Here is a 21,382-nt window from a genome sequence, read left to right on the forward strand (position 1 = left end):
TGGGAGAACATAAAAGATTTAAAATATTTAAAAATAATGGAAATAGGTGGGAAAAGAAAAATCTATATAATTTATTGGAAAAAAACAAAAGGAAGAGGGAAACAGAAAGGGGGTGGGGATGGAGGGGGGAGCTCAAGACCTAAAGTTGTTGAATTCAATATTCAGTCCGGAAGGCTGTAAAGTACCTAGTCAGAAAATGAGGTGTTGTTCCTCCAGTTTGCGTTGGGCTTCACTGGAACAATGCAGCAAGCCAAGGACAGACATGTGGGCAAGAGAGCAGGGTGGAGTGTAAAAATGGCAAGCGACAGGGAGGTTTGGGTCATTCTTGCGGACAGGCCGCAGGTGTTCTGCAAAGCGGTTGCCCAGTTTACGTTTGGTCTCTCCAATGTAGAGGAGACCACATTGGGAGCAATGAATGCAGTAGACTAAGTTGGGGGAAATGCAAGTGAAATGCTGCTTCACTTGAAAAGAGTGTTTGGGCCCTTGGACAGTGAGGAGAGAGGAAGTGAAGGGGCAGGTGTTGCATCTTTTGCATGGGCATGGGGTTGTGCCATAGGAGGGGCTTGAGGAGTAGGGGGTGATGGAGGAGTGGACCAGGGTGTCCCAGAGGGAGCGATCCCTATGGAATGCCGATAGGGGGGGTGAAGGGAAGATGTGTTTGGTGGTGGCATCATGCTGGAGTTGGCGGAAATGGCGGAGGATGATCCTTTGAATGCGGAGGCTGATGGGGTGATAAGTGAGGACAAGGGGGACCCTATCATGTTTCTGGGTGGGAGGAGAAGGCGTGAGGGCAGATGCGCGGGAGATGGGCCAGACACGGTTGAGAGCCCTGTCAACAACCGTGGGTGGAAAACCTCGGTTAAGGAGGAAGGAGGACATGTCAGAAGAACTGTTTTTGAAGGTAGCATCATCGGAACAGATGCGACGGAGGCGAAGGAACTGAGAGAATGGGATGGAGTCCTTACAGGAGGCAGGGTGTGAGGTAGCTGTGGGAGTCGGTGGGTTTGTAATGAGTATTGCTGGACAATCTATCACCAGAGATTGAGACAGAGAGGTCAAGGAAGGGAAGGGAAGTGTCAGAGATGGACCACGTGAAAATGATGGAGTGGTGGAGATTGGAAGCAAAATTAATAAATTTTTCCAAGTCCCGACGAGAGCATGAAGCAGCGCCGAAGTAATCATCGATGTACCGGAGAAAGAGTTGTGGGAGGGGGCCGGAGTAGGACTGGAACAAGGAATGTTCCACATACCCCATAAAGAGACAGGCATAGCTGGGGCCCATGCGGGTACCCATAGCCACACCTTTTATTTGGAGGAAGTGAGAGGAGTTGAAGGAGAAATTGTTCAGTGTGAGAACAAGTTCAGCCAGACGGAGGAGAGTAGTGGTGGATGGGGATTGTTCGGGCCTCTGTTCGAGGAAGAAGCTAAGGGCCCTCAGACCATCCTGGTGGGGGATGGAGGTGTAGAGGGATTGGACGTCCATGGTGAAGAGGAAGCGGTTGGGGCCAGGGAACTGGAAATTGTTGATGTGACAAAAGGTGTCAGAGGAATCACGGATGTAGGTGGGAAGGGACTGGACAAGGGGAGAGAGAAGGGAGTCAAGATAACGAGAAATGAGTTCTGTGGGGCAGGAGCAAGCTGAGACGATCGGTCTACCGGGGCAGTTCTGTTTGTGGATTTTGGGTAGGAGATAGAAGCGGGCCGTCCGAGGTTGGGCGACTATCAGATTGGAAGCTGTGGGAGAAAGATCCCCAGAGGAGATGAGGTCAGTGACAGTCCTGGTCTAAAAGATGTCCATTGAAAAGGGTAATCTGCTTTAGCTGGCTTATAGTAACTAAATTCAGACAAGACCCAATCACTCATGTTGATAACCATGAATTGTAATAATTTAACTTTTTTAAAAAATTGGTCCTTACTATGAATGTAAATATTGCATTTCTAGTAAGAGGCGCTACACCGTAGTGTTTAAGTTGCATAATTCTTGCGCCAAAATTTAAGACCAATTTTAGTGGTTTTGCACAGTAATCTATTTATTTAATGCTGTGCTTTTCTGAATTTGCAAACTTGAAAAACAAAAATTTCAGCGCTTTTTAAAAAAAATTACAGAAGCCAGATGGCATGATCATTTGAGTGTAGCATCCATTTACTTCAGTATAAATTTACAGTACGCTGGGGATAATCATGAGTTGGTTTTGCAAGATTGTGGAAGCAAGAAAGATATATCCTTTGGTGTTAGGAATGTTTCATCAAATCACGTGGTGAAAGTGGAGCCATGATCTGATTTTTAAAGCAGAAGATATTGTACAGCTCCCATCTCAATTTCAACATAAGGCCTCGTGAAATGGTCTTTATTAAGCTTGATAGGAAGAAAATACTTCTCTGCCTTTCCTTTCTCTTGAACTGTTCATCTTCTTGCCTCAGTTGACTCCCTGTTTCAAGGTCTTGGGCCATTTTTAAGCTGCTACTTTTGCAGGGAATGATTAGAGGTAAATTGTAATCCATGTTTCCTTCCTATGGGGAACTGTTCTTCTGTAGTCCACCTGTAACACAGCAAATAATTCAAAGTGGAGGTATGTGGCACATTGCATAACTTGGTGTAGTGTCTGTTAGTGTATTGCCAAATATTTTTATAAAATTATTTAGTGGAACACAGTTTTCAGTTTGACATTAAGTGTACTGTTACTGTATGTTTTTTGATAAGATTGTCACAAATTTGAATGTAATTCTCAATTTCTTGATACATTTCAGCCTGTGCCATTTTATAGAATAAATTGCTTTGGTTAATCTAGTTTGTGGCTTTTAAACAAAAACACAAAATGCTGGAAAATCTCAGTAGGTCTGACAGCATCTCTGGAGAGAAAGACAAGAGTTTCGAGTCCATATGACTTTTCTTCAGAGCTAAAGGGAGGTAGAAATGTGGTAAAATGTATACTGTTTAAGGTGGGTGGAATAGGTGAAGCTGGATAGAAGGCCAGCGATAGGTGGAGGCAAAGGAGGGATTGCGAAAGATGTCATAAACAAAAGGTCAAAGCATTATTAATAGTGGTGGTACTGGCTAAAGGAGGTGCTAATGGTGACATTAAGAGTGGAAAGCAGAATGTGATAATGGCAGGAGCAGGGTAAGCACTCTGGAAAGTGACAGATGGCCCTAGTAGGGGTGGGGTGGGGGGAAGTAAAGGGGCAGGTGTTGCACCTTCTGCGATTGCATGGGAAGGTGCTGTGGGAGGGGGTTGAGGTGTTGGGGGTATTGGAGGAATGAAACAGGGTGTCCCGGAGGGAATGGTCCCTATGGAATGCCCATGGGGGGAGTGAAGGGAGGGACTGTTCCCTCCGGGACACCCTGTTCCATTCCTCCATCACCCCCAACACCTCAACCCCCTCCCACGGCACCTTCCCATGCAATTGCAGAAGGTGCAACACCTGGCCCTTTACTTCCCCCCTCCTCACCATCCAAGGGCCCAAATGCTCCTTTTACGTGAAGCAGCACATCACTTGCACTTCCCTCAATTTGGTCTGCTGCAGTTGCTGCTCCCAATACAGTCTCCTCTACATTGGGGACACCATACGCAGACTGGTTGACCGCTTTGCGGAATACCTTTGGTCTGTCCTGACCCACACCTTCCTGTCGCTTACCATTTCAATACACCACCCTGCTCTCATGCCCACATGTCCGTCCTTGGCCTGCTGCAATGTTCCAGTGAAACTCAACACAAACTGGAGGAACAGGACCTCCTCTTCTGATTAGGCACTTTACAGCCTTCTGGACTGAATATTGAGTTCAACAACCTCAGACCGTGAACTGTCTCCTCCATCCCCATCCTTTTTTGATCCTCCCCTTTTTTCTATATTCGTTTTTATATTTTTATTATTTATTTATTTGTTTTCCCCCACTTACTTTCATTATTATTATTAGTTAAATTTATTTCCAATTTTATTCGTTGTTTTATCCCCAGCTTTTCGATTTTTTTTTCCCACCACTGTCCCCTCCCCCCCCCACTCCACCCCTACTAGGGCCATCTGTCACTTTCCAGAGTGCTTACCCTGCTCCTGCCATTATCACATTCTGCTTTCCACTCTTAATGTCACCATTAGCACCTCCTTTAGCCAGTACCACCACTATTAATGACGCTTTGACCTTTTGTTTATGACATCTTTTGCAATCCCTCCTTTGCCTCCACCTGTCGCTGGCCTTCTATCCAGCTTCACCTATTCTACCCCCCCCCCAAACAGTATATATTTCACCACATTTCTACCTCCCTTCAGATCTGGAGAAAAGTCATATGGACTTGAAACGTTAACTCCGTCTTTCTCTCCACAGGTGCTGTCAGACCTGCTGAGATTTTCCGGTGTTTTTTGTTTTTGTTTCAGATTTCCAGCATCTGCAGTGTTTTGCCTTTACCTCAATGCAGCTTTTAAACTTGTCCCATAGTAATTTCAGTGTTTTTTTTTAAAATAAGTCATTCAAACATTAATTTTATTTCCAATTCCAAATGTTCAATGAATTTTGCCTACGAGTTTTATAAACCAAAGGGTTTCAATCATATAACTAACTCCACACATATTAAAAAAAACTCTCTGACTCTTGATGCTGGAGCAATTAGTATGTTCACATATTGTTCACATAAGATGCTCTTCTAAATGCTTTACAATGTTACAAAATCACCTCTTGAGAAAATGTTGCAGGTGTTCTGGTTAGACTGAGCAAGGGTTTAGTGGAAATCTATTTTCAGAAGTTACAGACGCTCTGACATGCTATTAAGAAACCTTAAGAGAAAAAAACAAGATGCTAATTGGTAGATCACATAATTAATTAACAAAAATTAATTTCAAAGGGAATATAACCTGGAGGAAGAAACTCCTTGCCGATAGGAACACGCAACAGCATTCAATACTTAACTGCAAATGGTATATGTAGCCTGACAACAGAGCCACAATGGACACGATGTTTGCAATTCCGCTAGTTTTACCTGGCTGTTCTCTGGAAATAACTTACAGTCCATCTGTTTCCAGTTTGATTCAGAATTGGTTTGGTTGACATTTTCCTGATAAGCGTGCTTGTGCATATAAACAACTCCAGTCCTTTCACCTGTGCCTGTTCACAGAATTGCTGCCCTAACTAGAGGCAATGCTGTACAATGTACCCCACTACTAGTACACAAACACTTGCTCTCTTTTCTTTCTCACTTATGTTTTTTATCGTCAGAATTTAATAACACTTTTTACCCAATGTGCCTTAAGCATTTAACCATTTTCAAAGATGTTATTCCAATGTACTTTCTATTACTTCTAATAGATAACTATTCAGTGCTCCCTCCACTCTGTGATCAGTTGCTCACATCTGCCGACCATTTTGTGCTTGTGGTTTCCTAAGTTTTACATTCTATTTTAAGTTTATACAAAATTCTCCCATTGTTTACTTCTCCCAATTCTAACTCCAATTCTAGATGTAATTTTAGAAAAATTCCCAAGCTCACTCCATGAAAACCCCATTTGCACTCATCGCATTCTCAAGCTTAGTCCCTGGCATGAATCCTCACTTAGGTTTTCTGGCCATACACAATAGAAGCATTGCTACTGCCCAAACCACTTTTTTTCATTTGCAGCCCTGCTTAAGGAAATCCCTTTGCTGCCTGACCTGTTGACCGATCCCACTGTTTTACTTCCTTGCCCTGCTCTGGGAAAACCCTTATGTCACCAGACCAATTGACAGGCTTTGCCCGCCATAAAGCATTGCCCTTCAGCCCTGAGTTCAACTTGTAATGTTGGCAATTCAGGCCAGTGCCCACCTTCACACCAGCCTTGCCAGCCCCAATATCCCCCAGTGTCAGTTGCTAATCCTGCCTCCTTTTTCTTCTCCTTGTTTGCAAGATTGTTCCTTTAAGAAGTAGCTGTATTATTTTTTCATTTACTGTAGTTTCAAAGAAAAGAATGCTATCTGTCATGTTTAAAGTTACTTGGTTTCTAATGTGTGTGGAATAAAAATTACTGAGGAATCTGCTTTATGTAGAGGAATAACAGGCATTTCATCATTTCTAACAAGATTCATCATCTCAAATCAATACATGCAGGTACTTGTTCTGAGTGACTGATGTAGACAATTGCAGTTAGGATTTATCTTTTTACAAAAGCTTCTCTTGTGCTCACATCCTATGAATTTAACTATTGCTTTACTTAAATTCAGTTCTAATCCAACATGCAAAATGTATTAAAATTCTTATTTTCCTATTATTCTTAATGCCTCAAGTACATTTTGATAATGCAAAACACTTCAACAATAACTCTAATGCCATTTACTCTTTCTCTATTTGTGTCACAAAAACAGTTAAAAGGCATCGCATTGTAGGAACATCACTAGGCTATAACATTTCTATCTCTCACACAGTGTCCAGCTTCTTCTGAATCTAAATATGATTGCATAGATAGGCAAATATATAAAATATCATAGATATACAAAAGCATTGCATACTCTTAAGTATTTTCACCCGATAGATTCAACATCTCAAGTCAATATAGGCCTGTTCTGAGTGACTGACTATTGTAGACAATTGCAGTTAAGATTTTTTTTTTACAAATAAATTTACATTGTGGAAATTTAACTCTTGCTTTATATTTTATTTATTTCATCTAGCATGTTGATCACACTTGGGCAGTATTACATATGGATAGCCAACATCACATTAGCACCAGATTGGCTTAAATATATTTACAGAACAGCAGAAAGTCATTTTGGACTCATTAGGAACCTGCCAAAAACAAAAAAAAGGATTGAAGAGTAATAGTAAAAGGAAAAAGTTTGCCTCTATTCAATCTCAGTATGCACCTAATCACAAATGATACTTTTAAAGGGAACACCAGATGTGGGGAATTCCACCATAATAGCAAAGTCATAGAATATGCATCACTTTGTATAAAGCCCTAATCTTGTAAAACTGCAGATTTTCCCATGAGCTGGAGGGATGTATTGGTAGTTTAGCTTTTTTGCATCAGGATGTGCGTACATAATATGGAGTTTTTAGTAATTAATTGTTTTTGCATAGACCTGGACAACACACACAATTTGTAGACCATAGTGGTTTTTTTCAGGTATTTTGAAAACTAAAATATTGCTTAAGTTGAACCATTTAAAATCTGAAAGCCCTCAGGAGCTATCAGAATAAGTCTGTATTTTCTATCGTTTAATGGTGTTCTTGTGGAACCCATTTCAAATGCAGCTTTTGGCAAAATGAAGTTGATGTTTAATATACAGCATCTGCTACCTGTAAACGTAGCTATTGCAGTGTGGAATATCTAAACTCAAATACCATATATATTAAATAGTTTGTGCAAGATGTGCTTCTATCCGCAAACCTTATTTCCGGTTGCACAGCTTATATCATTTAACATTGATAATCTCTAATTAAAATTTAAAAACTACTATTTGTTATCTTTTACTTAGAATGGCATTCTCAGCATTTAACTATTTTCCTGCCGCAGTTCGTTGTTCAGTGTTTTTTGAAAAAGATTGAAGTTTTTTTTCACCAGAAATTGAAATTTTTCACCCAATATAAGGTTTTAAAAAACAATTTTTAACATAGAAAAGATCTTACACAATGACATGGAAGAGGAGATTTATATAGTGCCATTAGTGCCATTACAGCACATTTTACAGCCAGTTAATTATTTTGAAATGTAGCTTTGTTGTTTTGTGTGCTAATTTAGGAGATGATTTGTGCAAAATGCCACAAACAGCCATGAGATAAATGACCGGTTAATAGTAGTGTTGGTTGGAAGATAGAGATTGCTTTGATGCTTTCATGTATGTAATCGGAATTGGCTTATTATGCTTAGTGATACTTTTTATCAGCAAAATCGCAGCTTTTAAGTCATTTTGATTTTTTTTTAATTATCAACCAGATACAGTATTTGTATATATATATAACAGTAAGCCTGTGCTCCCAAATTATTAGCTTTAGGGAATTGAGAATAAGTATATGATAGTTTGGCCAGTTGCTTCCAGCTTGAAATCTGCTATGGAAGTGTTTCAGCTAGTGGAAATAATGTAATATTTCCCATTTTCAAACAGTGTGTATGATCAACCCGACATAATATCAATTTCAAATCTTCAAATTTTAGCTCAATTAAAGCATTTAATATAACAAAAATGGAGTAAGTTTATGTAAAATGTTAGCGATTATTATGTCCTTTTAAGAATTTTGATGGATTGTGGTGATGACAGACACCTGTGTCACTGGTTGAGTCGAGTAATCTTGCAAAGTATATCATAATGTTCTTTTTAAAAAATTTGTTCAAGGGGTGTGGTTGGTACTGGTCACATTATTGCCCCTCCAATTATTGGGCTGGATATTGAGTTCAGTGTCAGGAGTGCTGATCAAGATGAAGTAAATTATTCTGCCTGGGATGATGTTGAATTCATTGAAAGTTGTTGTAGCTATGTCCATCCACATTCCTCATTTTAGCCTTATGGTTGATGTTGAGGCTTTAAGGGGTCAGGTGGATTTGGCCCTTTTGTTGTAGCAAGTATTGATATGATTGTTCCAGTTTAGTTAGCAGCCACTGGTGTTAATTGTGGGAGACTGGGCATTGCTGCTGCTGTTGAAGCTCAAGGGGATCGGGCTTGACTTTCTTTTATCTGAGATGTTTATTCCAGCCACTTAGCAGATGCAACCTGCCATTTTTCAGCCCAAGCCTGAATATTATTCCGGTCCTGCGGTCATTGATGTGGGCCGCTTTATGATCAGAGGAGTTGTGAATGGAATTGCCATTGACCAGCCTCCCTCCTGACCTGATGATGTTAATTGGCCGGGTTAGATTTATCCTGTTTTTGCGGATAATGTACACCTGGGCAGGCTTCCGCATTGGCCTCCCCAGCCACTCGAAAAACAAACTCAACCACACAGCAATTTTGGCTGAAGATGCTTGCACTCTTAACCATGAGTGAGGCTGGTGATGTTCATAAGAATTCTCTCATCCTGTTACCTGCAGAATTATCTGCCTCTATCCTCGCATAAATTCACTTTTTTTAAACTAAATGTTTTAATTGAGCTGAAATTTGAAGATTTGAAATGTCTTTTGCGGAGAGTTGATCATACACACTAGGGTCTTACAATGGAATATATTACATCATCTCCACTAGCTGAAATCCATACTTCTGTAGCCAGTCTCAATCTGTGAGCTCGCTACCATGCCATTATACGTTTATTCTCAATCCCTTAAAGCTGGTGAAATGGTAGGGCTGTAGACTTGCTCTGTGTTCCTAAAGCGGCAACCCATCTCCTAATAACCCTCTGTGCAAATAAACTCCTAACCTCACCAATTTGTTCTCTTGGTGACCTTAAATGCATGCTCCAACTGGCTCCAATATGTTACATTACAAGTTCATTTAGAGAAATGTCCTAATATACAATCAATGATCAGGATTGTAGAATGAGCAGTTTGCTGCAGTACATGTTAAACTCAGAAATAATTATCTGAGCCTGAAGTAGGTTTAGCCTGGTGTTGCAGTTACTTTACACTGTATGGGGATATTCTTGTGCTCTCCCAATTATCAATATAAATTTTAATTTTATTTTATTGAAATTAAACTTAATATGCTTTATTGTAATCCTTATTCTATTGAAACTTACTCTAAAGCAATAAAAAAAACTCTTTACATGACTTTTTGTTTCCCAATCATCCACACACAACAAAAACCTACTTTGATTAGTAATTCCGATAAAATGCCATTATAGTTTCAAACCCTCTCTTTCGGCATCAACTTGCTCATTTGGATTATTCTGCTCTAAGCATACATTTTACATTCTTCCTATAGGTAGCGAAGTTAAATTCAAAGGACAACGGTTATACACTAAAAGATGAGCTCTACAAGGAAGTCCAACAGGATTGGCCCGGCTATAGTGACGAAGAAAAGCAATTGATTCGAAGACACCTAATAAGGTAGACTTCTATACATCTATTCTTATATAAGCCTTCTAAAAATACACTTTTCTCACGCTTCAGACCATGCACTTCAAAATGTGGAAGGTTTTTTTCAAAGAGGAGAAGACCCGCCAATTCATGCTAAGTTTTCAGACGTTAATTTAGCCTCTCACCAAGGCCTGGAGTCTGGGAGTTATAAGCTGCTGCCAATCTTCCACAATTTTCCACAGCACTTAGGCTGTAATTGATCTCCAGGTGTATCTATTTAAACACATTCCTATAGGCCTGAAAAGTGGGGAAGTGGTTTACATAGGTATATCTAGAGATTAGCTTGAGGCATTGACCAGACTAGCCACAGTTCCACTTTAGTAAATAGATGTCAAACCAGTCTATGTTCGAGCAATGTCATGTGAGCTCAGTAAGTATCTCTCCCATGATATTGTTTACCCTTACTGTTATGAATTCTGGTTCTTAATGATAGGTATTATATTGTAACTCACGATGTAATATTTTGCTGCTAAGATTAAGCTACGTCTAAACCAGCCTGTGTCATAACGTCAAGAAGCTAATTGTTATTGATAAAAACAACTTCAAAAAAATTTAAATATATTTGTCACACTCTGATATGATTATTGACAGTGCCCCCTCTGTGAGACAAGTAGTGCCCATAAAGGAAGGTTCCCCCACCCCAGAGACTGTCATAGTTCATCTGCTAGTCTCTCCAGCAGCGGAGAGTCCCCCAGCTGCTGGTAAAATAGCAGAGGCAGGAAGGGCCCTTAATTGACCACTTAATTGGGTCGATTGGGCTCTGGCCTTGGCTCGTTGTTTGCTGATGCTTAATTCTGAATTGTTTTTCTTGACAGTTTTTGTCAGTGGTGGCTTCCCATTGCCTTGCAATCTCAGGGGCAGAGTGAGGAGGCAGGTCCCAAGTCTATTTCAGCCAGAATAGGAATCAAACCTGTGCTGTTTGTGTTATTCTGAACCACACACTAACCATCCAGCCAACTGAGCTAACCAATCCCATATTTTGATGGTATACCTTACAAAGTAACGACATGCATTTCTGCTGTTGTGTTAGTTAATATGTAGCTCTACTCGATCCTTGAAATGTGAATACAGGTACCGAACCCCTTATTCGGCGTCCCAAAATCCAGAGGGACCCAAAAACTGGCTACATTCAAAGCTGTTGCCTTGGGTAGCAATTTGAATAAAATAATTTTATTCTTTATTTTTCATACTTTATTTTGTGTATTATAAGCACATGCTAGGCTTAGGGCCCAAAATCCCTGAATCTGGTTCCGAGCTTCCTGGATAGGGTGTCAGGTACTGGTACCTTCATTTTGGTTGAGTGGCTAACTATAAGTTATGAAGCACATTAAGCTGTCTGGATTTTAAACTAGTTTAAATTATGTAACTGTATATCAGACTATAATCTTCAATGAATCAGATACACCCAGGAAGGTTTGCTGCCTTCTGGCCATCTTTACCTTGTCACGGTAAAATAATCAAATGCACTGATGAAGCATTAGATGGTTACTTCACTAGGAACTTGTTTAATTGAAATTCCATCTTCTTTGATCTCCATCAGTTTAACACATTGAATCGTGAAAGGTGCTCACAAAACCCTTCTACGTTTTAGCACCAGCTTTGTAACTCTAGTTTCCTGTGTCCAGCATCGCAATAAAAATATAAAGAAATCAGGAACTATGCCAAAACATCTGAGTCATCAAGGATGTGAAGTTATAGTTCACATGTTTTGTCTGTGAAAGCCCTTTATATCTGTCAATGGGCTCTGTGGTTAAATTACAGTTTACAAATCTCATGCCTGGGACTTTCCAGTATCTGTGGTTAACAAACTGTTTGTGTTCTGTTTACCATAAAAGCACATTTTACCAGAAAACCTGTAAAGATTTATACCGGTAAGACTTTCCCACAGTAATTTGTGTTTGTCTGGATTCGTCGAGAATATTTAAGACAAGTCTGCCTTCTCAGATCACAGGCCACTCAGTCGACATGTGTCAGTGCAATAACACAGTGAACACCCACAACTGCTGTGGAGCATGTGTGTGTTAGGAATACTTGTTGAAATGGTAGACCTGATGTGGGCTTCCTCAAATCTTGAGTAAATGCTAAGTGTACATTAATAACAGAATGTAAGCAAATGTAAAGTATCAGGTTAGAACAATTTATTTAGCCAATGGAAAACAAATTGCAGGCATTCACAGTTCAAAGATTGAGTAAATCTATACATTTTCACATTTCTGCAGTTGTATTTTTCTTTATTCATTCACGGGATGTAGGCTTCGCTGGCTGGGCCAGCATTTATTGCCTATCCCTAGGTGCCCTTGAGAAGGTGGTGGTGAACCACCTTCTTGAACCGCTGCAGTCCATGTGGTGTACGTATACCCGCAGTACAGTTAGGAAGGGACCCAGCGACAGTGAAGGAATGGTGATAGATTTCCAATTCAGGGCGGTGAGTGACTTGGAGGGGAACTTACAGGTGGTAGAGTTCCCATCTATCTGCTGCCTTTGTCCTTCTAGATGATAGTGGCCATGGGTCTGGAAGGTGCTGTCTAAGGACCCTTGGTTAATTCCTGCAGTGCATCTTGTAGATGGTATACACTGCTGCTACTGTGTGTTGGTGGTGGAGGGAGTGTGTTGGTGGTGGAGGGAGTGTATGTTTGTGGATGTGGAGCCAATCAAATAGGCTGCTTTGTCCTGGATGATGTCAAGCTTCTTCAGTGTTTTGGGAGCTGCACTCATGCAGGCAAGTAGGGAGTATTCCATCACACTCCTGACTTATGTCTTGTAGATGGTGGACAGGCTTTGGGGAGTCAGGGGGTGAGTTACTCCTTGCACAATTCCTAGCCCTTGACCTGCTCTTGTAGCTACAGTATTTATATGGCTAGCCCAGTTCAGTTTCTGGTCAATGATAACCCCCAGGATGTTGATAGTGGGGGATTCAGTAATGGTAATGCCATTAAATGTCAAGGCGATGGTCACTTTCGAAAGTGAAAGTGATTCTCACTTGTTGGAGATGGTCGTTGCCTGGCACTTGTGTGGCACGAATGTTACTTGCTATTTATCAGCCGAAACCTGGATATCGTCCAGGTTTTGCTGCGTTTAGACGTAGACTGCTTCAGTAACTGAGGAGTTGCGAATGGTGCTGAACTTTGTGCAATCATCAGCGAACATCCCCTTATGATGGAGGGAAGGTAATTGATGAAGCAGCTTAAAATGTTTAGGCCGAGGACACTACCCTGGGGAACATTGATGTCCTGGAGCCGAGATGACTGACCTCCAACAACCACAACCATCTTCCTTTGTGCTAAGTATGACGCCAACCAGTGGAGAGCTTTCCCCCGATTCCCATTGACTCCAGTTTTGCTAGGGCTCCTTGATGCCACACTCAGTCAAGTGCAGCCTTGATGTCAAGGGGAGTCACTCTCTATTAGTTGTATTTTCACTTTGTAAGGCGTACCACCAAAACATACCTACTACCTCATGGTCACACGCATAATCGTTTTTTGTACGAATAAATAGTTTAGTTTCCATTAAGTGTTAGGAAATTTTGTACTAGCTTTTGGCCTGAGTAGCTAACAGTTATTTGTTGCCTGCTTTCCTACTTTTTTGTGGAGATACGATTTGGTAATTTTAGTACTAAGTGTACGTTGAGTAAACATTTTTAAACACCTTTGCAGGTACAAATAATCAAAGTAAATGCTGAATTTTTTTTTACTTATTTTTTCATCATTCAGTAACTTTTGTGTTTATGAAAGTGAGAGTTATTAGTGCTGGGAAATGGAACATTTTTCCATTTTGGTTACCCAGTGTCGACGCCAAGCAATCCTAGGGTGGGTATAGCATGTCTGAATGCAGGATGATTATTTTTCTCCATTGCAATATGCTTCTGCTGAAATCTTGGACGAGCACCGTTGATTGCACTAGTCAAAATATTTACCAGTTCCTGCAGAGGTCACCCTGCCGTCGCTCTGATTGAGATTGCCAAGTTCAGGGTGATTTTGTGCTGTGAGTAATGCTAGAAATTCTTGCTCACAGATGATGACACAAAAAAAACTATTAGTATTTGTTACTTTTTAGATTAATAGTTCCTGAGTAGTTGCAGTTGGAACCATTTATGATTTATTCAGTCAATTTTCGTAAGTGATCTGATTTTCCTTCACATTTTACCATTGTTGCAATTGCCATTCCGTTTTAAACAATCACAACAGTTATGGACGACAGATCTAACTAAACACCTGACCTATTTCATGAGCCTTAACCTTCCTTACTAATTTTGCATAAAAAGCTTCGTGGAATTCTTTTGATTGACAAGGGAGTCAAGGGTTACGAGAGACACAAGAAAGTGCTAAAACTACAATCAGATGAGCTATGATCTTACTGAATGGTGGAGCAGGTTTGATGGGCTGAATGGCTGCCTACTTATATTTCTTATGAAATTATGAATGCCTTTTGAAAATCCAGGTAAACTATGCATATTGGATTGCCCATGTCCTATAGTATAGTTACCTCTTCAAAGAATTCCACTCGGTTTGCTAGGTGCGGCCCTTTAATTCGATAGGCATGCTCTGCATATCTGTACTCAAGTGTTCATTTACAGCATCATGTGTAACGTTTTCTGTGTTTTCCTACTATGATTGGTAGGCTAAGTGGCCTATACTTCTTGTTTACTGTTTTGAATATTTGAACTACGTTTGCAATCTTCCAGTCCTCAGATGTTATTCCAGTTTTTATGGTGTACAATAAAGTATCAACCGAAGTATCGTTAATTTTCTCCACTTAATTTCTTGAAAACCTATAATCATCCCATCTGATTCAGTCTTGTTAATATTAAATTCTTTCAGTTTTTGCGTAACACATTCTTTACTAGCTTTTAAAAGCATGAGATCCATTTATTATGATGGAAACTTATTAATGTAGTATTCCTTTGAGAAAACAGTTGTGAAAAATCCATTCACTATTTTTGCCATTTCCTAAAACAGCTTTAGTAGTTTTACCAATTTGTCCCTTGTTATGGACAGGAAGGGGTTTAATTTTAGCAGCGCTAATATTTCCTCTCAGCACCTGTCTATAAACAGCAAAATGTTTTGCTTTTGATTTCTTCCTTTATAAGCGGAGGCATATTTCCCAACCCCTCAGTTTTGGTGTGATCCAATTTCTATTAAATTTACAGGGCAAAGACCAGAGAATAAAGAATTATTGTTTCATGTGAGTCCAGAGTCCAGAATCAAAGTCCAATGGTGTATTCCTTCACAGAGGGCAGCAGGTTGAAAACTGATGCTGGATAATTAACTTTTCCAGTGGAGATGACTTCCATGATGAGATAGGTGCACAAAGATGAATTAGTCTTGTACTAATGGCATAGAAGTTCCAGTAGAAACCATGTAGATGGGGCCAGGCATTCAAACCTGGACAGAGCCCATTTTTTGTGCTGCTGCATGTTAGGTGGAAGATGGCAAACTGATTTGCAGTACACCAAGACAGTACAAGATTGGTTCTCCCAGCTAGTGGGTTCATATGATTCACATCTCTCTGCTTTGGCTTTGACAAAGGGTGTATATTCCTTTGTCTGGGTTCCTAAGTGCGTTAATATTCCAACCATTAAGAATTTGAAAGGAAGGTTGCAGGGTGCTTCGTTCCAGCAGACGACTTGGCTCTGGTTGTCCACGCTTGGCTTATGGAATGTAAATGACCTTTGTATAATTCCCTTTCAATTTGGCCTCTGCAACCCACAGGGGTTGTTGGTGTCTCTTCAGAGATAACAAGGTGCAAATTTCTTTGATACTGCCAGATGAGATCCTATTGTTCAGAGGTCACAGCCAGACATGTCTCAGTCATGTTAAAAGGTCATTGTCCAATTTTAAAATTTTAGAAATTAGCCATGGTGATATATCTAAAATATATATAGCGTGAGGTCTTAACCCCATTACACCTCGCTGAACTCATTATTTCATAGGAATTCTGAAGGATAGGATAAAGTACTTTTATGAGAACATTGGTGCAACATAGTTGCTGAAGAAGTGACTGGAGTCTATTAGATTGGCACAAAAGTAAACTGAGTTAAAAAGACAACTGCAGAAAGATGAAGTGAAGAAATGGAGAGAACTATTATTTTTGATATAGAACAAATAAAATACAAAGACAAAATATACATTACAATAACAGAAGTCCATGAATTGTTACAGTATACCCACAAGGACCAGAACCAAGAACAACGTATCCTTGTCCAACTCCTCCTCCTCCTTCAGGTGCATGCCCTAAGAGGGCATTCAAGACCATGGACTTACATTGGATTGGTCCATGATTATGTTTCGCAAAGTACTGCAGTGGTTTGGCATTGACTCCTGCAATATGGCTGACCAGGAAATTCTCCCGCTCTTTACCTCCTGCCATCAGGCATATTTGGAAGGATTAACAGGCTGACAATCAAGCTGATTGGCCACATTGTGCCGCTGTGGCCATGAAGTCCTTAAGTGGGACTTGAACCCAGAGCTTCTGGCCCAGAGATAGAGATGCCACCATTGTGCCCCAAGACGTCCCTTCTTTGTCCAACTAGAAGTAGTCAATCCATTCCTAAGTCGTATTGAGTCTACATTACACTCAACCTGTGATTTTGTTACATAGTTGAAGCATTGAGTGTTGAGCTGGCTTTGAAACCTTTCAAGATATAGTTCTTGGCACGCTTTGCAGCTTTCAGTGGCAGTGTTCAACCTGTTTGATATTGCTTTCATCAGCAGTACCTTTTAGTTTTGCTGAAGCCTGCGGTTTTCTCCCCCCGCCCCTTCTGAAGGCAGTGAATCATATTGCAGTAGAGTTCAATGGCTACTGGCATTGTAGCAGATTCTGATCTTGCTTTCACCAAATTATGCAAGTAAATCTTCGGCAAGGATCGCTGAATAGTGATTCAGATCAGGGAACCTTGCTAATTAATGATCAACTCACCAGCCTAGTGGCATTTAGGCCAATTGTAGCATTCCTATCACTTTGGTTGCAATCAGCTAATAGTGTGGTTTACAGATTGACTGAAGAACTTTACTGGTTGATATGATTTTAGAAATTTTCTGTTTTCTAATTAGCATCATATGGCCTGTAAAAGAACATTGCACTGATCATGAGGATTTTTTCCTCTTTCTGTCAATTGCACGTGCTTGTTCACATTGAGCTCATGCTGTTGCTAAGATCTCTGCTGCCTTCAAAGTGCTGTAATGGTGAGATTCATTTAAAACCATTTGTATTAAAATAGAAATTTAAGGAATATGAAGAATATTGTAACTCAATTCACATGTATGATGCAGAAGATACTGTGTAACACTTGTTCGTATGCAGTACTGAATGCAGCAGCATATTTGACAAAGCATTAGAGCTGGGACTCTTGTTTATTTGACATTTTAGACCACCTCTAACCGATGTCTTTTTATTGTAGGAAACGGCAACCATCACATTCTAGTCAGACCAAGAGTTTTCAACTCAGTTCTCCATTCCAGAAGTCCTCAGGGGAAACTTCACCACAGTCGAGCCCTGTCAAAAATTCTTTGTTGGTAAAAAGTCAAATTTATGATTGTTTTTATGTCATTACTATAATTTCCTGCAGTAACCAGTCTGCTGCAACTAAAATATATGCTCTAGATATTTGGGGAGCTTTATTGAGCTTTAATAGAATGGTTGCCTTGTTCAAGTTTCCTTCGTATTAATATGTGGAGTTTTAGTGAGAACTGGGATGTCTTTGAAAATGCCAAAATGAACAAAAATGGAATTTGAGCTATTTTAAAGCGTGAGTGGAAGTGGGCTGTTATATGTGAGTGTATAAATGGATGATATAGAATAGGCATAAGAAGACATTTTGAGTGAAAGGAAATGTTTGAATTCATTATAGAAATTGAAGGAGTTTAATTAAAATGAATAAGGAGGCAAGAGCTTTTGGTGGTTATCGTGTGTTTTATTTTCTCGGCTGTCGTCTTAAGCACTTGTATTCTTTAAGCTTTTAACTTTTGCAGTGCTGCAAATGAATTTGCCCACCCAAATATAATCAGACTGCTGGATGCAAGTCAATCGAGGAATTTTGATTGGTGGTATAACTAGGCTTTGAAACTATTCCTGGTATTTGACCGGCTTTGTTCCTGTAATGTTATTGCGTTTGTTTCTATTGGCCCAATGATTAAGCTAGAAACAATCCAAACCTATGAGCCCAATAAGCCAGAAGTTACCAGGAATCACCAGACAATTTAGAAGTTAATCTTTCAAATGACTTACGTTGAATTTTATGATAAATACCATTTTATCAGTCACTCAGTTCATGCTGGACACTAAGGCACGCTAAAAACCAAGACTCTTCTAAAGGTGTGTGCTCTTACTTTCTCTCAATTTTGTGTCTTTGTGTCTTCTACTTACTCATTGTGCCTCCCACCCTCACCCAGCATTCCCCTCGCCCTCACTCTGCGCCCCCCGGCCTCACTCTGCGCCCTCTGCCCCCTTTTCCTCCTCCTCCACTCCCCCTTTCCTTCTCCGCTCCCCCTTTCCTCCTATGTGCCCTCTGTCCTGCCCCCCTCTGCACCCTGTCCCCTCTCTGCATCTATTCCCATTTATTACAATGAACCTCTGCAGCCAAATACATTGAAAAATGATTTTTAAACTAGCCTGGCTATATTAAATTTTGATCCAACCATACAAATTGTATTTTGGCACTTTTGCCCAGACATTTTAACTTGACACTTCTGATTCCATACTTGATTTATGGTTGAACTTTAAATTGGCCAAGGGTGAAACTGGAAATATTTAATGGTTCAGCTTCATATTCTTAAATTGCTGATCTGCTTATAATGTTATAAAAAGGCAGGGGAAAATATTGCTGCTAGCTGGCATCATTTACTGCTTAGAGCAGCTGCTCATTAAATTCAGAATACAAAAAAAATGTGCCTTGTGCACCATTGTCTTCCCTTCCATCAATAAACTCACAACTGCAGTATTAAATTGTGATTAAGAAGCCTAGAGAAGCTGGACCAAGAAGGTCAACATGAATTGTGTCTCTTACATTATTTTGCCTGTAAAGTGCTATATAGCTGCTGTCATTGACCACAAGAAAGAATATGCTGAAGTATTAAAAGGTTGGCTGCTGTATTCACTTTTTTTTAAATGTGCCTTTATTCCAGAAACGACCAGTGCCTTCAGAACGGACAGATTCTCTCACTAGCAAGAAAAGTAAAGTATTACAATCCAAGAATCACCTACAGCCTGTTTTGAATGGACATCTTCCTCATTCAGCTTGCCTTACTGCCATGGCAAATTCCTGTGTAACTGTGAGAACCGAGTCCCAGAAAACTCGCTCTTCACTCCCTGTGTGTCAAAATGAGTTTAACGAACCATTTAAAAAGTGCAGCAACTTTACAAAAAGTGACTTAAACAGAAATGATAAAGAATTCAAAGGCAGGAATATTACTGGTAGCCCTAGGAACCGAGTTGCCCAAGCGAGTTTAGAACAGACAGCTTATCCTCATTCAGAAGGTATGGAACTCTCTGCTAGTCACAATAAAAAAAAGTCCAAAAAACACAAAGAAAAGGTGAGAGAACATACAAGACCAGAAGCAAGAATGTGGCAAAAGGAGAATCCGATACAACCGGTTGGAAAACCAGACGAACAAGATGTTGAAGGTAACATTTGTTTCGCATAGCTTTTTTTAAATTGTAATGTTCTGGAGATTTTGAAGTGCTGCGAATCTTCAAACTATCAGTCACTCTTGATGAATAATTTAAAATGTTATAACTAAATGTTATAACTATATATGTCTCTTTTAGAGGTGATTTTGACAGTTCTCAATACAAATGTAAAGAGTTTAACTGGGTCTTGATAACTGCTTGCTTCCTCCCCCTCCTGCATCTTAGTGCTGATGAAACTGCTTTAGAAAATAGATTTTCTTAGGCAATGGGATATCTAAGGGATATAGAACTAAGGTGAGTGAATGGAGTTAAGATGAAAATTAGCTGTGTTCTAATTGAAGGCACAAGTGGCTAGAGGAGCTGAATGACCTCCTCCTATTTCTGAGTTTCTAGAAGTTGCAGAGCCCCATAGCCAATAATGAGGGACATAATGAAGTACTGACTGCTCTGCAATATATATGAGAGCAAAGAAAAGTGCAGAACCCCTTAATCTGTATAAGTTCTGCACCTTGAATAGTTGATGCAATCACAACAGCAGTGACAGGAGCCATCATCAGTGTTATTGTAAGTGAAATCGTGTGTCATGTTTTTGACTGTTTTAATTAATGGATTAATATTATATATGAAGCCTTATTTTAACAGTACCTTTCCTAAAAGTATACTACCTAATTTAGCTTTGCAGAAAAAGCTAAACTCAAAACTGGTAGGAACTAACCTATATGTTCTTGTGTAAGTTTGACAACAAAAGAGATTAATTACGCCTTCCACTTCTAGTTACCTTAGCTGTTCAAACATTGTGTCCATGGTTCTGTGAAATGTGGCAGGTGCAGTGAAGTACGTTTGCTATTAACTGTGTACACAAAGTGCCAAAGCTTTTTTCATTTTGCTGATTACTGACTATAAATAACTGTGATGATCCATTGACCCAAGCAACTGTTGCCAGTAAAGTCTTTAAAAGAAATCAATCATACATTGCTACCAATGTCTATTACCAAAAAAATAGCCATGTAATTATTATTGGAAATTAGTAAGGTCCATTGACAGTTAGTATTTTAGATAGTCAAATAACCTGTATGATCTTATCTACAGAGCATGAAACCACAAATACATCTGCAACCGCTAGTGCAACAGTGGAAATGCCTGACTATTTATTGTGAGTAGCATTAATTCAGTAAAATATTTGCATTAGGCAATTGCTATATTTAGTGAAGGCACTGTTGTCATGTATCTATCCTTTAATGCATGTTGACAATCAGTATGGCTTATATCTGACAGACTGAAAATAAAAATGCTGTTGATTTGCATAGTAGAGGCTCCCTGGTCCTCTAAGATGTGTTGTCTGCGTTACGTTGGTGCTCACACTGCAGCAGGAAGTCTGTCCTGCTGACTGGGCAAGTGCCAGAAAAATTCCATTCACACTTTGAAGGTGGGACATCGAAATACTTATGTTAAATTTTAACTAGTTGTCGAAGTTGACAGTGCAGAAGACAATTCAATCCATAAGGTTCTTTCACCCAGAACAGTGGATTATTTTGTACTTTACTTGTAATGTCCAACAGTGCATTTTGAAAATGATAGCAAGCTGATTCTTTGCCTCTCTATATGAGGGAGAAAGGAGGAGAGACACTTAAAAGATGCTGTTCTTTTAAAATATAAATGCATGTCTTGGGCCTCTTCTCCCATCCTGATGTGCATCCTTGGTCTGGAGCAATTTCATATTACTCCCTTAAACTTCACAATGATTAACAAGTGGAAAAGTTCCTAGTTCCATCAAGTTTTGTTTTCTTTTTCAAAT

At 39.8% G+C, this 21,382-nt stretch overlaps 1 protein-coding gene across 2 annotated transcripts in view; it reads left to right on the plus strand.

The window, feature by feature from the left end:
• The window catches only part of LOC121269783 (RNA polymerase II elongation factor ELL), an 88,230-nt gene that overhangs the window by 57,944 nt on the left and 8,904 nt on the right, over positions 1-21,382 (plus strand). For both annotated transcript variants that reach the window (XM_041174695.1, XM_041174696.1), the window contains exons 6-9: positions 9,809-9,933; positions 17,360-17,474; positions 19,083-19,581; positions 20,677-20,740. In XM_041174695.1, the coding sequence (XP_041030629.1) occupies positions 9,809-9,933; positions 17,360-17,474; positions 19,083-19,581; positions 20,677-20,740 (803 nt within the window). The remainder of the gene's footprint in view (positions 1-9,808; positions 9,934-17,359; positions 17,475-19,082; positions 19,582-20,676; positions 20,741-21,382) is intronic.

The sequence above is a fragment of the Carcharodon carcharias genome, chromosome 26 (assembly GCF_017639515.1).
Source record: "Carcharodon carcharias isolate sCarCar2 chromosome 26, sCarCar2.pri, whole genome shotgun sequence".
Classification (NCBI taxonomy): Eukaryota; Metazoa; Chordata; class Chondrichthyes; order Lamniformes; family Lamnidae; genus Carcharodon; species Carcharodon carcharias.